This window comes from Eptatretus burgeri, chromosome 3 (genome assembly GCF_056783735.1).
Source record: "Eptatretus burgeri isolate ZD-2024b chromosome 3, Ebu_testis_v1, whole genome shotgun sequence".
NCBI lineage: Eukaryota > Metazoa > Chordata > Myxini > Myxiniformes > Myxinidae > Eptatretus > Eptatretus burgeri.
In genome coordinates this window covers 131633682-131655349 of record NC_140963.1, presented here as the reverse complement: position 1 = coordinate 131655349, position 21668 = coordinate 131633682, and the positions used below count along the sequence as shown (strand labels likewise).

At 45.9% G+C, this 21668-nt stretch overlaps 1 protein-coding gene across 1 annotated transcript in view; it reads right to left on the bottom strand.

Annotated features, from left to right (window-relative positions):
- LOC147030992 (sickle tail protein homolog) overlaps positions 1 to 21296 on the bottom strand; it is a 276462-nt gene extending 255166 nt beyond the window's left edge. The window contains exon 1 of the mRNA XM_085875631.1: positions 21069 to 21296. Coding sequence (XP_085731757.1) covers positions 21069 to 21147 — 79 coding nt within the window. The 5' untranslated portion in view covers positions 21148 to 21296. The remainder of the gene's footprint in view (positions 1 to 21068) is intronic.
- Positions 21297 to 21668: the final 372 nt, after the last annotated feature.

The following is a 21668-nucleotide window of genomic DNA, read 5'->3' as shown; positions in this document are numbered from 1 at the left end:
TATTTGCCATGCGAGGGCAAGAATTATCACGCGGTAAAGCCACACCTTGAGACAGCATACCTGGCCGTCATCTGTGTGTTGCTTCTCTCATTGTATCGGGCAACAGTTCACTATGATAATGTGTATCGATGGTTTTTTTTCCCCCATTCAATAAATTCAACACCAATTAAACAAACTCCCGTTAAGCACTCGAGCCAGAAGATTGCTGGTTGGGGGAAGACAAGTATTCACCAAATTGTACAGTCTCTTGTGAAGTTCAATAAGTTTGATGTTCTTCGCAAATTTTTGAGACGCTTCAGTTCCAGGGCACACGTGAGTGTTTGGAGCCATCTTTGCTTAACGCCCACCAGAAATTCAATTATCCTTCACTGTTCCACAACCTCGTCGCTTTCTCATTTGTTGCCATCTTCCTTTTGTGCACATGCATAAAAGCAGAAAACACATGATTACGAGTCATGCTTTCCAAAACTATAAAGTGGAATTTCCTCAAAAATGAATCGATATTAATTTCTCCAAATATTCGGTCACACTTACAATGACAATGTGTTTTTGATGTATCATACTACTGACAGAGCACTGATGCTGCCGAAGCACTTTCTTGGCAAGGGTTATGCTGGGTGGTTTATCATTATCTTCTCAGCATTGTTTATCCGTGCTCTAAACTTTAAATTCTGAGCATCAAGCAAGGAGACAACTCATACCATTTTCTTAAAAAAAAAATTTAAATCAAGGAAGCAGAAGCACCAACTCTCACTCAAAGCAGACGCTCAAACAATTACGCAACATAGTCTGGTGAATGACAATGAGAAAATAAATTGTTCCAGTTTATCGACGTGGAAGTGGTATTCATTCACAACAAAAGGAAAAGGAGAATATCCTCTTCATCTTCATTGTCTGCCATCCTGGCAGAGAATTTAAGTGGTTCATGATTGGCAAGTGCTAAATAAACGATGTATTGAACCCCTTTACCACAATGGTGCAACTGCACCTGGAAATATTTCTGATGATTGTTCATTGCAGTCGTCATGATCGGTGTGGCCGAGGCTCGATTTTTATAATCAAATACCCAGGGCAAATGAGAATCACTCATGTGAGTACAGATTTAAATTATATACTAAGCCTGGTGTTGGCTTAGTGGTTAGGGTGGCTGGCTTGGAATCTTAGGGTCATGAGTTTGAGCCAAGTTGTCCGGTGAATGAACACCAGGCGGGGTTGATTCAGCCCGTCATCCTTCCAAGGTTGATTCAAATGAGCAGTGGGGCAGAGCATCAGCTGTGCTAAATGAGCAGTGAACTGCTCTTGGGGCACAGCATCAGCAACAGAGTCACGCCAAAACAAAATCGGAGCTTCACGGCAGCCAAGCTGCCATACACAAGAAGAAAAATAATTATGTACTGCACATATATAACTATGAGGTGCGTGTGTATGTGCGTGTGCGTGTGTGAAAAACATGGGGGAAAAAGACCCACATGAGACTGAGGTTGAGACTGAGGAGAAACTCACCTCAAACAAGAAAATGAGGCCATTTGGCCCAACATTGCTGTGATGCACTCCAGGGTTAATTTACAGTTTTAAACGGAAGCCTTCTTGGTGTTTTACTAAAATCTTGATCAGGTGACCAAAGTGTGTGAGAGAGAGTGTGTGTGTGTGTGTGTGTGTGTGTGTGTGTGTGTGTGTGTGTGTGTGTGTGTGTGTGTGTGTGTGTGTGTGTGTGTGTGTGTGTGTGTGTGTGTGTGTGTGTGTGTGTGTGTGTGTGTGTGTGTGTGTGTGTATATATTGTTGTGGTTACCAAATTCGCAAACCACCATTCAGGTCCCTTAGGTGAGGTATCTCGGCAAGTATATGTGTAGTTAGGCCCAAACCCGTTGTCTAGAGGGAATACATGTCATTTATGCGTGCTGCGACTCTTCAGGATAGCCGTTTTTCTTTTACTATCTTTATTTTGGACCAACCGCCATGATTACCACCACAATCACAACATCAACCACCAACCACAACGCCGCTTCACCACAACCGCCACGACCTTCACGTCACACCTCGCAACCGTAGCATCGCCACCATTCTTGCCCCGCTGTGGGTACCGGTGTTGGACTCGTGCAGGGCGCGCGTCGAACAGCGTGTACAAAATCACGGATTTTGTGCTTCAAAAACGGATCAAAAACGACACACGCCTACTTTTTGCCGTCCAATCGGTGAGCGAGGGGCGATTTGGCCCCGCCTCCAGGACGATCGATATATGCAAATTTGTGGATCAAAAAGCCTTCACGCCCACTTTTTCTTGGGCCAATGGGGAGCGAGGTGAAAGGTCAAAGGGAGGGGGTCAAAGGCGAAGCTACGGGGGGATAAAAGGACCGTGTTCGTCAGTCAGAGTGGGTCGGAGAGTCGAGAAGGGGAGAGTCCAAAGAAGAGTCCAAAGAAGAGTCCAGAGTCGGAGAGTCCCGAGGCGGAGAGGCGGAGAGTAGGAGAGTCGGAAGCAGAGGGTCAAGACTTCACGGGCGGTGGAGCTGCTCGTCGTGTGCGTTGGAGTCGGAACGGAGGGGACGGAGCTGTGGAAAGGCGGCGACACCAGACGAGGGGGTGCTCGCGTCGTGCAGGAAGCTGCACCCGAGGGAGGCCGACAGCGCGACCTGGCCGAGGTGAAGACGCTCGTCGCGGGATAATAAAGATCCTCTATACCCCGAGCATCAGCAACCCCCTCCTGTTTCCCCCCGCGCTGAGATAGTGCGACCAAGGAGGCCCCTTTCCCACCCCCTACCAGACAATGTCCGCGAGGCCCGCGGGGTTGGGGCGCCATCGCCGCTCCGCGTCTCATCACCAGACGGGTAGGCGCGACCCGGTCTCGGCCTCAGGCCCGCCTCATCCTTGAGGGTATTTCTTTTCCTTGGTTTTGGGTATGTGTTGTCGGCGCCGTCTGTGAAGTAGAATTGTATAAGTGTTGCCGTGTGCTCGGTAGTCGGTATTAGCTCTGCATTGTGTTTTCGCTTTTATATTTGCTTTTTGTGTAAATTGCATTGTGTCTTTTTTGTGTGCTTTTGGTGGAATTGAATATGTGTGCTTTCCGTTCGTCGCGAATAAATGTGCTTTATTGTTGAACTGTTTCCCGCTTCGCTTCGTCATTTCTCCCATTGAACCCTCATCTTGCTTCACGTAAAGGGTTGGTAGTGGGCTGAGTACGCCCGATAATTAATCGAACCGTCGAGGTCGACGATAACACCGCTCGGTTATTCTGATAGTACGGAACGGGTCGCTTAAGTGGCCCGTGTCCGAAGTCGACCTGCGGCGAGGTGCGATCGCCCGGTCTACCCTCCGCGTGGGTACTTAGGTAGGTCGAATTTGGCGAGCAACCCTATCCCACGCGGGGGCTGATTGGCTCGATCGCGGTGAGACCGAAAGGTCCACCCGTGACTGGTTCCCGGCGTTAGTCCGAGAGGGTCACGACTGGATTGTCCGTCCGGTGGGCGACGTGCCGCGATTCGAGTTACGTGGCCGTCGCACGCCGGCGGGCGCGAAATCCGCAACAATATATATATATACGTATACTGTATATATATATATATATATATATATATATATATATATATATATATATATATATATATATATATATATACATACATACATATATACACATACATATATACATACATATGCATATGACTGGGCATAGTGGCATGCGCCTGTAATCCAGCTACTCGGAGGCTTGGGTTGGAGGATCGCTTGAGGACGGGCACTGGAGCTCTGCGCTGCTCCACGCTATGAGAGGGTGTAGGGCAGCCCGTAATCATGGCGAAACCCAATCCTTATCCCTGTGTCGTAAGAGGCGACCAGGGTTGCGCCAGGAAGGGCATCCGGCGTAAAACCTGTGCCAAATAAGTATGCGGATCATAACGGATGATCCGCTGTGGCGACCCCTAACGGGAGCAGCCGAAAGACTAACAACAACACATTATATATATATATATATATCTATATATATATATATATATATATATATATATATATATATATATATATATATATATATATATATATATATATATATATATATATATATATATATATATATATATATATATATATATATATATATATATATATATATATATATATATATATATATATATATATATATCTATATATATCTATATATATATATATATATATATATATATATATATACAGTCATGCGCCACTTAACGACGTTCCGGGCAACGACGGATCGCATATACGACTGGTCTGCCAGCTCTGAAAAAAATACATAAATAAATGAAAAAAATATGAAGCTGAAAAATTCCTATCGCAGAGTGATGTCGCCTCGTATAAAAATAGCACATACAATTATGTACACTCTACAGAACATAATACCTCATAATGATAAACAACGACAGTGTGGCCCCGTTATAATGCGATCGTTGAGGTCCATAAAATGTCATCGTGAAAAAAAGCAGGGTCGTGCGAAATCGGGATTTAAGGTAATCAGTTTTCAAACTGAACCAATGTTTGCACGTTTACCTTCGAGCAAGTAAATTACCTTTGAATTGAAGAATTCCGAGAATAAATCGTTGTTGTTACAGTCGAAATTAAAACAAATTTATTTTCAGTGAAGATTTTTATGTTGTTAAAACAATCGCACTGTTCCGAAAATATATATCACAATTGACAGGAACTCGTTTCTTCATTTGTAAATTATAACATCGATGCAATGATTACGTATTTATAAAATCCAAACACTAATTATTCATCTTTCTGTAATCGATGCGAGAGGGGATTGTAAGCTGCTGCTAACAACACCGATGGCCGTCATGAACAGCACAAAGGTAAACCTAACATGTCTTCCGTCTTTCTTGGATGAGTGTTACAATTGCCAACAGTATTCAGTACAGTAACATGCTGTACAGGTTTGTATCCGAGGAGCAATAGGCTACACCATATAGCCTAGGTGTGTAGGTTTGTGTAAGTACGATGTTCAAAAACGAAAAAAAAAAAAGAAAAGGTTCGCACAACGACGAAGTCGCTTAACGACGCGTTTCTCAGAACGTCACCCCGTCGTTAAGTGGCGCTTGACTGTATATGTATATATATATATATATATATATATATATATATATATATATATATATATATATATATATATATATATATATATATATATATATATACACATACATATACATATATACATATTTACACACATACATATATAAATAAATATATACGTACATACATATATACACACACATGCATATATATACCTACAGACATACATATTATACATATTAGATATACATATATACACACACATATAAACATATATACATATATATATATATATATATATATATATATATATATATATATATATATATATATATATGTAAATTGTTTAACATCTCTGACTGTTATAAGAGAACCACCTCAGCACCGTCGAGTCTGACATTTCACTCTGGCAGGGTCTGGCATTCACGTCGAGTCTGGAATTTCACTTTTCACTCTGGCATGCCGACTGGCAGGGTCTCCAAGCAGCCATCACACTTCGAGGCTGGTCTCCTATCTCGACTTTCTCCAACATCAACTCGTCCTGGGAATTCTTTGAAAGAAACTTGCTCTCCCTCATGCACAGATTTATCCCCTTTTGCCTTCAGTTGTCCTTCCCTTCCTCCCGCCCTTGGTTCACTGAAGCTTGTGGCGAAGCAGTTGTCCTGAAACAACTTGCCTTTGCCTCATGGAAAGCAAACCCAACTCAGGGTAATCTCAGTTCCTTCCATAAAACTCGGAATAAGTGTGTATCTACCCTCAGGAAAGCCAGAAAACAACATCTTTCCAATCTCAAGTCTGAACTCTCAAACCTCTCTCCTTCCTCCAAATCCTGGTAGCATCTAATCAAATCTGTTTCTGGTGTATGTTCCCCTTCCATCCCCTCACTTACCTCAAATGGCTGCACTGCTGACACCACACGTGAAAAGGCTGAATGCCTAAACTCCGTGTTTGCTTCTAAATCTTGTGTTCGAAACCCATCGCTTTCTGTGCCCACTTTACCCAGTCAAACCCAACTGTCCCTGGACTTGGTGTCCTTTTCTTCTGACAAAGTGGAGGGCTTGCTGTTAAAACTGGAGAGATTCTGCAACCGGTGCAGACGGCATCAGCCCACGTGTCCTAAAATCCTGCTCTTCTGCTCTTCCTAAGTCTGTTCTATTCACCCTCTCAATTACTCAAGGTCATCTGCCATCTGCTTGGAAATCAGCAAACATCACTGCCCAGCATAAAAAGGTGCAAAAACAGATCCCTGCAACTACAGACCAATCAGCTTTCTCCCAATCATCAGCAAGGTCATGGATTCCATCATCACTTCAGATATTAAATCCTTCCTCTTCTGCAATGGCTTGATTTCCGATCATCAATTTGGATTCAGACCAGGTCACTCTACCCTGAATATGCTGCTTCTGCCCTCCCAACAATGGATGGAGGTCCTCAATGTCGGATATGATATCAGAGCCATATCCCTCGACATATCGCGTGTTTTTGACACAGTCTGGCACCCTGCCCTGCTCACCAACCTCTCTTCCTATGGTACCCAAGGCCATCTCCACTCATGGCTCACAGACAATGTGTGGCCCGAAATGTAGTTCTCTCATCCCCTCTTCCTGTCCAGGCTGGAGTTCCTCAAGGTAGTGTTCTGGGCCCTGTTCTTTTTCTGGTTTTCATCAATGATCTCTCCGACTCTCTGGAAAATCCTCTTTATACCTTTGCTGATGACTCCACCCTCTGCTATACCATCTGTTGTCCTTATTCTGTCCGTACCATCGGACCACCATCTCCCCGTACCATCGCACCGGCAAGCGGCAGCTTATTCGCTCACTGCAGATCTGGATAAAAATCACAAACTGGTCCAACACGTGGAACATGTCTTTCAATCCTGACAAATCTCTCTCTCACTTTGTCTCTCTGAAAGGACCGTTTAGATCCCCCCCCCCCCCCATTTACTTTCTTAACAATCTTCTGGAAGAAGTCCTTTCATTCAAGCCTCTGAGTCTCACGATCCACCATGATCTTTCCTGGGAAAGTTACATTTCGAAACTGGCCGCCAAAGCCAGTCGCCGACTGGGAATCCTCCGTCGTTCAAAGTCCTTCCTCGGCCCACCTGAGCTGCTGACCACATACAAAGCTTTCGTCCGCAGCCTGATGGAGTACTGCTCTTCCCTCTGGTCTGGTGCTCCTGCCTCCCACGTTTCTCGGCTTCACGCTGTAGAAACAAAGGCATTTAGGATCATTGGTATCTCCCACGATGAGGCCGAGTCTTTGGGCCTATCACTCTGTCGCCACAGGCAGTAGAGTAGGAGATTGGGACCAGACTCTGTGCAGAGCGTTGCTGCTACTTTAGCAGTCTCCTTGGCTGTTGGGCACAATCCTGGAAGGGTCGCCACTCCGACATAGTATACCAGCATGCTGGCACTCTTTTTGCCAACCTTGGAAGGATGACAGACTGAGTTAACCCCACCTGGTATTAATTCAACAGCTGAGCAGGATTTGAACTCTCTTGATTTGAACGAATTATTTTCTTTCTTATTTGTCCAGGCGAAATCTCAGCCATCCTTTGAGCCACAGGCGTGGCCAAAAATATTGGAAACCTTGCACTTTTTTTCAAATAATATACCATTTCTTCCAGAAAATTGTTCAAATGAAAAATTATTTTGGTGTCCACATATGTATTTCTTTGGTTTGCAGTGGAGCAAAACAAAAAAAGCTGAAAAAAATTACTAAGTCTTTGCTTATTCCACAGAGAAATCCTAAAACAGCCCACACATTATTATTGGCACCTTTCAGAAGTTGTGAGAAATAATTAGATTTCAAGCAGGTGATTCCCCTTTACTTTAGACTTGAACTAGAGTTGCAGGGGCCTGCAATATAAAAATCACTCATTCAACAAGTTTGAATTGAGAAAAGGAGTCATTCTGCTGTTTTGTGTCACTGTGTGTACCACAATGAGCATGGAGAAAAGAAAGAAAACCAGACAATTGTCTGAGGAGGTCAGACACAACATTGTCGCCAAGCATGGACAATCTCAACGCGACAAGTCAATCTCCAGAGACCTTGATGTTCCTGTGTCCACCGTACGCAATGTTATCAGGAAGTTTAAGGCCCATGGCACTGTTGCCAACCTCCCTGGACGTGGCCGCAAGAGAAAACTTGATCGAAGATTGCAGGGAAAACTTGTTCGAATCGTGGAGAAAGCACCTCGATCAATTGCCAAACAGATTCAAGCTGACCATTAGACACAAGGTACGGCAGTTTCAACTCGCACCATCCGTCACCAACTCAATGAAAGGTGGTTCTATGGTAGGAGATCCAGGAGGAGAGAGAGAGAGAGAAGAGACAGAGAGAGAGAGAGAAGGAGAGAGAAGGGGAGAGTGAAGGAGACAGAGACAGAGACAGAGAGTGAAGGAGACAGAGACAGAGACAGAGAGTGAAGGAGACAGAGACAGACAGAAACAGAGACAGAGAGTGAAGGAGACAGAGACAGAGACAGAGAGTGAAGGAGACAGAGACAGAGACAGAGAGTGAAGGAGACAGAGACAGAAAGAGAGTGAAGGAGACAGAGACAGAAAGAGAGTGAAGGAGACAGAGTTAGAGTGAGAGGGAAGGAGGTTGTGAGAGTGAGAGGGAAGGAGAGTGTGAGAGAGAGTGTGAGTGTGAGAGAGTGTGAGTGTGACTGTGAGAGAGGGAGTATGAAAGAGTGTGAGAGAAGAGTGTGGAGTGTGGAGCAGAGAGAGAGAGAGAGAGAGAGAGAGAGAGAGAGAGAGAGAGAGAGAGAGAGAGAGAGAGAGAGAGAGAGAGAGAGAGAGAGAGAGATAGGAAAGCTTGCCTGGAGTTTGCCAAAACACATCTGAACAAGCCAAAATCCTTCTGGGAGAATGTCCTGTGTACAGATGAGACCAAATTAGAGCTTTTTGGTGAAGCACATCATCTCTATGTTGACAGAAAACAAAATGAAGCCTTCAAAGAAAAGAATACCTTCCCTACAGTCAAACATGGAGGAGGTTCAGTGATGCTTTGGGGTTGCTGTGCTGCCTCTGGCACTGGGTGCCTTGAATGTGTAGATGGCATTATGAAATCAGGAGATTATCAAGGCATTTTGGAGCACAATGTTCAACCCTGTGTCAGAAAGCTGGGTCTCTGTCGAAGGTCATGGGTCTTGCAGCAGGAGAATGACCCCAAACACACTTCAAAAAGCACCCAGGAATGGTTCAAGACAAAATGCTGGACTATTCTGAAGTGGCCAGCAATGAGCCCAGATATAAATACCTTTTAACAGCTGTGGGGAGATCTGAAAACAGCAGTTGGGAGAAGGTACCCTTCAAATCTGGGAGAACTGGAGCAGTTTGCACAAGAAGAGTGGGACAAACTGCCATTGGAGAGGTGTAGAAATCTCATTCATATCTTTGGAAGTGCTTCACTGCAGTGATTTTGTCCAAAGGCTGTGCTACCAAATATTAAGGCTCGTGTGTGAATAATCAGATTTAAAAGGATCTATATATTATTACTGAAGGACCAATTTTGTGCTCCTCCTAGCGGTCGCGTCACGTTTTTCTCGGTACTGTGAGCTGGACTGAAAGAAACTTCGTACCTGTAAGAGTGCATCGCACATCGTGCCAATAGTCAACTTTCAACTCTGAAGCAGAATAAACACTTTTCGTTGAGACGGGGGCGAGGAGTGAAGAGGCGGGGGCGGGGGATGAAGAGACGGGGGCAGGGAGTGAAGAGGCTGGGGGCAAGGTAAGCAAATTTTTGGGCGGGGTAAGCAAATTGAAAGCAGGAGACGGGGAAATTGGGCGGGTGCTGGAGTGAATTAGGCGGGGTTGAGTGTGAGGGGGTGGACAGGGGAGCGGGGAATCAAGAGATGGGGGCGGGGAGTGAAGATGCGGGGGCGGGGCCGAGGTAATTAAATTTTTGGGCGGGGGTAAGCAAATTGAAGGCGGGTGGGAATGGGGCAGGGGCGGGGGATGAGTAGGCGGAGGGAAGCACGCCCTTTCCAGTCCATGTCCCTCGAGTATAGGTGAGCTGGTGAGGGTGGTTGAATGAACGGAATCCGTCTGTGATGGGGTTTCGGCTCGTTATTATTATATTAAGTTCTGAATCAAAAACAAAGGTTCTGCAATATTAACAGTGAAAAAGTGCAAGGGTGCCAATATTTTTGACCATGACTGCAGGAAGCTGAAATTTGGGGACAAAAGTGAAGACATGCTATGGCGAAAAAAAGCATTTTTTTTATCAATTAATTGATTAATTACTTAATTATTATTGATTGATTTATCACTTTTTTCTTTCATTTCTCATCCTGGCAACATTTCAGGCACCTTTTGAGCTGGGAAAATGATACTTGGACACAACAGTGAAAAAATGATTTGGCTATAAAGGATATTTTTGATTTATTGATTCATCAATTATTATTTTTTTCTTCGATTAATTACTTAATTTTCAAAAAGTTACAGATTTGGATGAAAAGGTGGTGGTTTCGGTATGCTATAAGCCAATTGATGAAGAAATTTATTCTTTAACCATTGTTATTTATTTTAATTATGCAATTATTCAATTAATCAATCAATTATTGTACACCGCTCCCTCCAAATTCTGACTCCATGTGCTGCAAGGCGGTATCGCTGGGTGCTAAAGGCACCCCAGCGATGTCGTGTGCTGGAGGATTTGTTGTCCGGTTTGTTTGTCTGTTTGTTTGTCTGTCTGTCTGTTAGCAACTTTACGGCAAAAATGCTTTAGCAAACACTATCAAATTTAATCCACAGGTGGGCAACAAACCTTGGACGGCCCCATTAACTTTTGGGTCCAATTGGATCAAAGGTCAAGGTCAAGGTCACAAAAAGATCAAAATCGTTTTTCACTCATAACTTAGTCAAAAATGATCTGATTTACTTCAAACTAAGCCAATAGTGAACCTTATTATATTTGTCACTTATAATCCTACCCATGCCTATAGTGAAAAATGCATATTTGTGAAGATCGGTAAGGTCCGAAGTTTTGGGGGTCAAGGTCATTGGTCAAAATTACAAATTTTCCATTAAAACTAAAACATGGTTACAAAAATACAACTTTACGGGAAAACGGCTGGCTCAAACACTGTTAAATTGTATCCACAGGTGGGTAATGAACCTCGGACAACCCCATTAACTTTTGGGTCCAATTAGGTCAAAGGTCAAGGTCAAGGTCACGAAAAGGTCAAAATCGTTTTTCGCTCATAATTTCGTCAAAAATGATCCGATTTACTTTAAGCTAAGCTTATAGTGAACCTTATTCTATTTGTCACTTCAAATCCTAACAATCCTATTGTGAAAAATGCATATTTGTGAAGATCGGGGTTAAGGATATATCAAATTTAAATTTGATCCCCAAAATAACTTTATGCCTTAAATGGGCAGGATTTGTTGTGCCTGGCACCACTTGTTGTTTATTTATTTGGTATGGTGGTGGTATACTTAGAATGTACCACTAGTTGTTTGAGTTTATTTAGCATTCCAATCTGTTTTCTATCTTCAACTTCTCCAGTCCTCTCCCTCCCCCTCTTCAGTGTTCTTTCTCATTATCTCTCTCTCTCTCTCCCTCTCTCCCACCCCTCTCTCTGGCCCACTTTCTCTCCCCCTTCCCAAACATGCCTTAGTCTTGTCTTTTCTCTAAGCTACACTCAGCCAATGAGAACAGCATGTGTTGATCAACGTTCAACCAATCATAGCGTCGCTTCACCGGTTTTGAACGCTCTCCTCACGCTTGTATTTACAGCACCATGGTAACTCTATTTCTCCCTATATGTGCAGAATTTTCTGAGCCCAATTCACCCATAATGTCTGGAAAAATGATTGCAGGTCATGGTGTTGGTAATGCTCCTCCCACCTCATTAACCACCCGTCTTGCGTTGCTCTGACACAATGCATTGGCAAGTACAGCACCGGAGCTTATTGTATTTTTTGATTTCATAATAATTAAAAATTAATGTTTTTATTTAAAAATTTATTTAAAACGTTTATCATGTGTACACGATCATTATTACCAATAACCCAATGAAGTGCTCATATATCTCACATCGGCAAGACATAGCGCTGTCCGGAACGCATCTCCATCGGATGTCATGTTATAATTACCTTATTTAGCACTGGGTTATCAGGAACGCATCCCGGATGTTAATCATTTTTCCATGCCAAACAATGTTCAAGATTTTGTCCACAACATATTGAGACTGGGTTTGTCAGCACAGAGCTTAGTCTTTCTTTTATTCAAGGCAACACTGTCAAATGAGAATCAGAGTTGAACTCACCTCCCAATATGGGACTTTCAAAACGACACAATCTGCCCCAGAAATGCTGAAAAATTGTTTAAAAAAAGACAATTTTAATTGCACATTTCACGCTTGCAACGGCAAGTTAAAAGTGCCCGGTGAGTAGAACCGAGTCACTGAAAACACACAAACAGTGCATGTGTGAAAGGCATCATTGGCATTCATACGTCATTTTGAAAGGCCCACATTGTTCAGTCGGCCAAAATAACCTAGTTTTATCTGGTTTGCAACAACAGTGCTTGTTCCCATGCAGATCATAACATTCTTCTCTTTCAATATCTCTTTAATGGCATTTATAAGTACCAGAAACCCCTCCAAAACACTTGCCTCTGATTCTCCGAACCTGAGTTCGAATCTCTCCCAAGCGATAAACTGTCATCCTGGTTTTTTACAGGCAAGGTGATACATGAATGTGTGCATCTTCTTTTAGATAGGCAATAAACTGAATGTCATCTCCGCTAGCACGATGTGGACTTTGAAGAACTATCGATCTCCTTCGCGAGGAGTCGGAGAGTTATCACCGGCACCCTGACCAAATTACAAATTCTGGTGCTGACTGACTGTGCTGGGAAGGCAATGGCACCCAGCATAACCCTCACCCAGGAAGTTCACTGAAAGCACCGATATGCTGAAAAGAGGAGGGACGATGATGATGACGATAACGACGACGACGACGACGATGATGATGATATCCTTCAGGAAACATTTGGTGGTGCAGTCAACGTGAATTATATTAGCAATTAACCAGTTTTTATAACAAGAGATAATTTTGCAATATGTTGTGTTTTTTGGGTTAAATTATGTTTATATTTGAGCTGAACTTTTCCTAAATATTTTGCACATAATATTTATGAACAAGCATTTGACCAAAAATACAACTTTGCTGAACTTCTTTCTGTTTCTGGGTTTGCACGGCGCGCGCACACGCGCACATGCGCACACACACACACACACACACACACACACACACACACACACACACACACACACACACACACACACACACACACCAAAAGGTTTTATGAACGACAAAATCATACACGTCTAAATCATGCCAAAAAAGTAAAACGAGGCTTTTCTTTAAAGTCCTGCCAAAATCCTGGTGCTAACCGAGGGATATGTCGGGTTTCAAAATGATAAAACAAACTCAAGGGAGCCAAGTAGAAAAACTACAAGGGCACTCGGCAGAGCACATACCTCCACCAAGTCATGCCTGATCCACGAGAACACATCTTGCCCAATACATTTTTGAAATATCATGTTGTATATCGTTTTTGGCCCTTTCTCTCAGTGGTGAAGAATCACTTTCTAGGAGACGGGAGGAAGTCAGTAATCCAAGAGTGGAGTTGGCCTTGGATTCCATTGGCAGACAATTTGGAGAGCAGGCCATATGCAAACTGTATCAGCTCGAGATATGTCCAGAGAGACAGCCCTGATATGTGTGATATTGAGGGCCTCCACCATTGTTGGGAGAGTTGAAGCACATTGTCCAAGGTAGAGTGACTAGGTCTGTATCCAAATTGATGATCGGAGATGAGGCTGTTGGAGAAAAGGAATGATTTTATATCAACTGCGATGTTGGATTCCATGACCTTGCTGATGATTGAAAGTAAGGTGATTGGTCTGCAGTTAAGGGGATCCATTTTTGCACCCTTTTTCTTAAGTATTGCTCATCTGTGATATTAGCTGATTTCCAAGCAGGACCTAGGGTAAATTAATTGGTGAACAAGACAGAGAGAGAAACCGCAAGAGCAGCAGAGCAGGATTTTAGGACACATGAGCTAATGCCCTCCGGTCTAGTTGTAGAGTCAGAGTCGATGGTTGCAAGAAACTTTTCCACCTTCACAGGTATAGAAGACAGAATACAGGAGCAATTGGGTACAACTGGGAAGGGCAAGTACAAAGAGAGAAGGGTTTGAGACACAAGATTTTGAAGCAAACACAGAATTGAAGCATTCGGCATTCTCGCGAGCGGAGTCAGCTGTGATGCCAATTGAAGTGAGGGAAGGGATGAAAAGGGAGCATGCACCAGAGACAGACTTGACGAGGTGCCGCCAGGTTTTCGAGGGGGGAGACGAGTTTAAAAGTTTATTTTTGAGATTGGACAGATGCTGTTTTCTGGCTCTCCTGGAGTAAACACACACTTGTTGTAGACTTTGTGGAATGATCTGAGGTTGCCTTCGTTTGGATTTTACTTCCAGGAGGAGAATGCAAGTTGTTTTAAAGCAACTGCCTCACCACAGGATTCAGTACCAAGAGCGAGAGGATGGGCAAGATAACTGAAGACGAGATGGATGAACCTGTGCATAAGAGAGAGCAAATTTATGTGTAAGAATTCCCAGGCTGAGTTCATATGAGTGGCAGTGGATATAGGAGACCAGTCCTAAAGTGTGATGGCTGCTGGCAGTTCCTGCCATTTCACCCGAGTGAACTGCCAGACTCGCCGGCGCAGAGGCTGTTATCTGAGAATGGCCAGAGAGATGTTGACCTTCACAAGCACATGATCAGGTGAGCCAATTGGGGCAGAGGACGAGCAAGATACATTGGGGCGGAAGTTGATCACCAAATCCGGAGGGAAGATTTGCCATTGTAGAAATCCGGGTGCGAAAGTTCACAGATTGAGTCAGACCCATGGGGTCACAGATAACCTTTGCTGAAGTGCCATGGCTGGTGAGTGAGGTACCAGCACCCAGTCAATTTGCATGGTGACAATTGAAATCACCACATATGAGGAAGAGAGAGTTTGGATGAGTGGCTAAAAGTTGGTCCATGTCGTCGAGAGAGAGATGTAGATGGAGTCTTCAATGTTGGGAGGATGGTCCTTGCGTGTATGTATGTATGTATGTATACATATATATATATATATATATATATATATATATATATATATATATATATATATATATATATTGTTGTGGTTGAGGAAATTCGCAAACCACCATTCGGGTCCCGTAGGTGAGATATCTCTGTGGGTGCATGTGTAGTTGGCCCAGGCCCGTTGTTTGGAGGGGGTAGATGTGATTCATTCGGGCTGCGACACTTTGGGATAGCCGTTTTTCTGTTCTATCTTTGTTTTGAACCAACCACGTCTCAACCTCCATCACACAACAACCACCAGCCGCAATGCCGCTTCACGGCAACGACAGCGCCAGCAGCCACGACCTTTACCTTCACAACTCGCTCTCGCAAACGTCGCATCACCACCATTCCAAGCGTCACCGTGGCCAGGGACCGCCACTTTAGACACTCCGCCACCTTCACCTCTCCTTCTGCGGCCATTCCCGCGCCGCTTGTGAACGCCGAGCGTCAGGCTGTCCTGGCCTCATGCAGGGCGCGCGCCGAGCAGCGGGTGCGGAGGGCGGCCTTTCCGAGGAAAGGTCGGATCGGGAATGATACATGCCCACTTCTGTTCCGTCCAATCATGAAGCGCGGGGCAATTTGGCCCCGCCTCCAGGCGCGTCGGAGGAGAATCGATATGTGCAAATTCGAGGATCAGGGGAGGTTCACGCCCACTTTTCCTCCGTCCAATGGGCGAGCGTGGCTCCGCCCCCGAGCTCATCCTGATCCGGAAATTTGCATGTGGATTCTCCTGCCGTACTATAAAGTGCCGAGCGCGGGGCGAATTCAGTCAGTTTCTGTCTCGGGCTCGGGCGAGTTGGAGAGGTGTGGCGGCGGCGAAGTGTGGCAGCGGCAGAGAGTTTTGGGTCGGAAGCAGTTGGAGGCAGTCGCAGTTTTGGGCTCGGGCGAGTTGGAGAGGTGTGGCGGCGGCGGAGTGTGGCAGCAGCAACCAAGACGGGTCTGGAGGAGAGTCGGAGTCTGTCGGGGTTTGGAGTCTGTCGGGGAGCTGCAGAGAGGGGAAGCCGGGAACGCGGTCGAGGTCGCAGTGGAGTCGCTCGTCGCGGGACCCAAGCAAGCCAGCTATCCTCTTTCCCCAGAGCATCAACAATTCCCCCCTTTCCCCCCCCCCGCGCTGAGATAGTGCGAAAAGGGGGCCCCGTTCCCACCCCATTCCAAGCAGTGCCAACGAAACCCGCGCAGGAGCGCGGAATCGGGGCACCGCCGTAACATTTGCGGCTCATCACAAGACGGGTAGGCTCCACGCGGTCTCGCGCCCCAGGCCCCGTCTGCCCCCTTGTATTTGAGGGTGGCCCTTTTCTTTTGCTTTTGAGTATATGTGTTGTCAGGCGCCATCTGTAAAGTAAAACTGTGTAAGTGTTGCCGTGTGCTCGCGTAGTCAGTAGTAGATCTGCATTGTTGTGTTCCTTTTTGTTACATTTGCTTTTGGTGCATAATTGTTGTAATTGTATATGTGTGCTTTCCGTTTGCCGCGGAATAAATGTGCCTTATGTTGGAACTGTTTTTCCTGTTTCGCTTCGTCTTTTCTTTAATTGAATCTCCATCTTACTTCACGTAAAGGGTTGGTAGTGGGCTAAATACGCCCGATAATTAATCGGAACCGTCGAGGTCGACGATATAACACCGCTCGGTTATCCCGATAGTACGGAACGGGTCGCTTCAGAGGCCCGTGTCCGGGGTCGACCTGCGGCGAGGTGCGATCGCCCGGTCTACCCTCCGTGTGGGTACTTAGGTAGGTCGAATTTGGCGAACAACCCTCTCCCACGCGGGGGGCCGGTTGGCACGATCGTGGTGAGGCCGAAAGGCCCACCCGTGACTAGTTCCCGGCATTAGTCCGAGAGGGTCACGACGGAATTGTCCGTCCGGTGGGCGACGTGCCGCGATTCGAGTTATGTGGCCGCTCGCACGCCGGCGGGCGCGAATTCGCAACAATATATATATATATATATATATATATATATATATATATATATATATATATATATATATAAAATACAATGGCAATCACTAGCAATATTGTGCTAGGCAGACTAGGCCCAAGTGACTTGGCAGGGATAGAGAGTGGAGTTGGACTTGCTGGGGGAGGGAGGGGTATAGACATAAAATCCAGGGGGTGAGGCAGATTGTTTAATACACGCTTACGAGAAAAGCTGCAGCCGGAAATGGTTGAAAGATGTCTTCAACTGGATAACTGCAAAGCTCCATCACGTGAAGGTGGAGGCGACGTCACAAAAACTAATGTGACGTTTTTCATGACACTGAAACACCACCGGAGGCCCCCAACCTCTCCATGCAAATAACTAAGAGTGCGTGTGTAGATAATGCTAATAATCTAATGACATAACCTGTAAGCATGCGTGCATGTACGTACACACACACACACACACACACACACACACACACACACACACACACACACACACACTTTTCATTTTAGAATAATTAATTTTCATCAATTCTTGTAGAACACCCTGACTGCTGTTGACTGCATCACTTTGAAGCAGCCGTGCTGCTGATGCAGTGCCCCATGCACATGAGGGCAGCAATTTGGAATTTGGCCAGGATGCTGGCCAGGGTGCTGGGACACAATGACCTCCCTCTTACGAAAGACAGTGGGTTCTGTAACATCCACCAACATTACATCTGCTCACAGATGGGACAATTTGTTCTCATGAAAGAACTTGCGTTGAATCCCTCTCTCATAATACCCTCTAGACCAGAAAAAATAAATGCCTGGCAATGAATATCTTATGAAGTCCAAATATTGTTCTCACCTTAAGCATCCTTTGATGGCTCAAACTAAATTCCTACATGACTTGGACATAAAGACGCTTATATGCAAACACAAGTCGAGGCTCATGGAAGTGTCGAAAAGCAAAATGTGCTTGAGAGTTGCTCGTCGGCATCAGGATATGAGCGGCAGTGTGCTGTGCTCAGAGACAAAGCAGTTCCTTTGGATGAAGGGTGATGTCACAGTTGTATTTCCATGACCCAGCAGACACAGAGCTAGCTCCCCATTTGTGAACACACGACTGATGTGACAAGACAATGCATAATGGCATCGTATTTTTCATGGTGAGAAACCAACTTCACACTTGTTATGTATCGATACATGCGCACCACCCAGTCACGAGTTGCAAATCTAAATGTAGCTCATCATGAAAGAACATGGTGCACAGTTGGAAAACATCATAGTGAAGCGACGGCTATGGGGCCAGGACATCTGTACCTACCAGTACAGATCCACACATCGTTGAAATTGTGACCTCAACCATCCTCCACGTACACACCGGGTGCAGACCTATCTTCCGCCCCCACTTCCTAACCCTAAAATGCACGCAAGCATAATCAATATACATCCCTTGTTTGTATGATGTAATCGTGAGTGTCAGCAACAAGGCTCGATTAAACGTTAAAAAAAATAATTAAATTACGATTCAATAACGTGCACATTTCGCTCGATGAAACTAAAGTTGGACTAGAGTGACGTCGACGGTGCGTCATCGCAAATCCTCACTCTTCCCAACTAAAGCAAAGTTGAAACATGCCATAACGTTCGATGAGGAATGACCCAACGTCACGTTTTTGGGTAAAACAAAAAAATTCTGTTCTGACCCCTGAGACCCGAAGTCCACAACTGGGGGTGTCAAATACCCCCAAAAATTATTACATATTTCATGCGTCCCCCGATGTCGATTGCACATACAGTGCGGCACAAAGTCTCATCAAAAATGTTTTAAAATGTGCCCGTAATCGTTATTTATTTGTTTATTTATTGGGTGTTTGACCTTTTGACCTCACCCCAGGAGGAGGAGGCCAAAAGTTATAATGCATCTTGCAAGTTTGTGCCATGTGGTGACCATAACTGAGTTTGGTGGATTTCTGCACAACCATTTGGAAGGAGACAGCGTGACTGAGGGACAGACGAAGCCGATTACAATAGCCCCCCCCCCCCATTTGTTTCAAAAAGCGTGGGAATAATAAATCAACATGTCCTGATTCAATAATATTCCACAGTGGGAACCCATGAAAAAAAAAAAAAAAAGAGGTCGACAAACAAGAAAAGTCGAGCAAATTAAAATACATATTTTGAACTTTGACCAAAGTATACAAGTATCAAAAATTATCATCCTGGCTTTACACCAGATACCAAAGCAAGAAACAGAGCCGCACCTTGTACGGCAGATCCTGTATTTGAACAGCCTTATCTGAACGTCCTCGACCATGTAACCAGAGCCCTAGCTCTCGCACCCCTTGGGCTTTCTCCAAGCCACACTGTGCCTCCTCCCCCTAACCCTCCCTTTCTGTATACCTCTGTGGTTTGCACTCTACTCAAATGGAATTAATGAAATGTGGCACATTGCTGAGGCAGCTTTCAAGACAGTATGAATGCAAGCCCGACACATGCCTCGAAAGGGTCACGTTCATACATACACATGGGTGCCTGCTTCATTCATCATTCAGAATCTTTCCTTCCAACTTCGTTTGTGCTGTGTATGATGGAGCCTGTGCGAACGTCAGGTCTGGCCAACCCGGTTCGTGAAAGACTTGGGCCACAACTTCTCCCGGCCAAGCACGCATGAACGTGGGAACACGAACAACCGTGGCCGTTAAAGGAAGAAGAAGCAAAAATAATCGCTCAAATTGGGATTGACAGGTAGCATCATTGCTGGGAGCACAACTGTGCTGCTGGGTGATCCAGTACCCACTGGAGGTTCGAGCAGGAAATTGGAATTCGTTCCCAGGTGCCGGCGACGACTTGCCGACTCCTCATTCAAACACACGAACCACGGGATCCTTCATGTCTATACGGCAACCTGCGCTGGCAGACGAGTCCTCCAGCTCAACATCCTTCCGATGGTGCGAAATGCGCATCAGACACCAGGGTGAGTGACAGTTTTGACAGCTGCCTCGAGATTCAAACCCAGGGTGCACATCAACTCATTACAAGCGATCCCGCAAGTCCATCCCACGGTTATTATGTTGCAGAAATAAAAGAACGGGAACTCCGACGACCGTTCAACAACTACACGTACTTCGGAGCAACGATTACCGTATTGCTTTTTAGCACGGGTGAGCAACGGGTGAGCACCGAGCAGCACAAGCAGGATTTCCATCAAGAAATCCAGGAGAGCCTGGTGTTGGCTCAGTGGTTAGGGTGGCGGCTTGGGGTCCTAGGGTCCTGAGTTCAAGCCCCATCGGCCTCTGAATTAATACACCAGGGGGGTTGACTCAGCCCGTCATCCTTCCGAGGTCGGCGAAAGGAGTACCAGTTCCAGTGTGTGTACTGGTAGAGGGGCACTGCATCAGCGACACAGTCGCGCTTCAAGAAATGATAGCTACCCCGGCAGCGAAGCTGCCATACGACCACCACCAAGGAATCCAAGCATGACGATGAAGGGGGCCACGTGACCGTGGGTCAAAGCGGCGCTCGCGCGCTGCAGGTGCATCTGCGCACGTTCGTGCTGCGGAGCGCTCAGCTATCAACGGACGGACGGACGGACGGACGGACGGACGGACTCCAAACGACACACACACCAGCGGAGCCATTCGGCTGTTTGTCGCGGTTCCCTGAACACAACATGGGCTCGTAGCGAGAAAGAAGAATCACACTTGTTACATTCTACACCTTGGCGCCATTATGACGCCGAGCATATGTCATAAGCAGTCACGACAGCCTCGCCACCCTTGCCGAGCGGTTTTGGACCGGCGGATTTCGGACGGCGATCGCAGCCGTGCTCTCGAGCCCCGGACTGCTTGTGAGCTGTGTGGCGCGTTGATTGGTGCAGAGGAATGCGTCCCGCGGCCGAGCACCGTGAGGCTGTGTGCAGGGCCACGGGGAGAGCACACCGCGCGACGACGTTCCTCGTCTTACCGGTCACCGAGGAAGGTCGAGAAAGCGCCTTGCGCTGGCGGTGCTCGCTGCCCGCGGGAGCTTGCCGAGCCGAGGCCATGGCGCCTCTGGGTCACACGCGGTTCCCGATTCGATGCTGAGATGTCGCGGGCGCTGCAGAGCACGTGCTGCAAGGTGTTGCCGGCGCTGCCAGCGGCCGTTCGCACTCGTTGAATACAGTCGGCGACCGCGCCTGCCCCGATCACCTGCAGAGGGAGTAGTGTTCACATTGATCACGCCCGCCCAGCGAGCACCACCCCGCCTTCACAATCTCCCGCCTCTTGGAGGAGGAGGAGGAGGAGGCAGCTCGGTCGCTTGGTCGCGACCCCTCGTTGAAATCGGGCGATGTACCTGTGTCTCGAACGACTCAAATTTAAAATACATCCACGTGAAACAAGAGCCAATTTTTCCATTCCACTAAGATCGCCATCGGTTTTCTTGTGATTTATTAGCAGGATGTGTGAAAACCCGGTCTGCGTTTCATAACGGATGCAATGATCAAGGAAATCCAGGCACCTGAGGAGGCAATTCGTCCATCATGGCACATACCATCTCTGCACTCCTTCAACGAAATCCAAACGA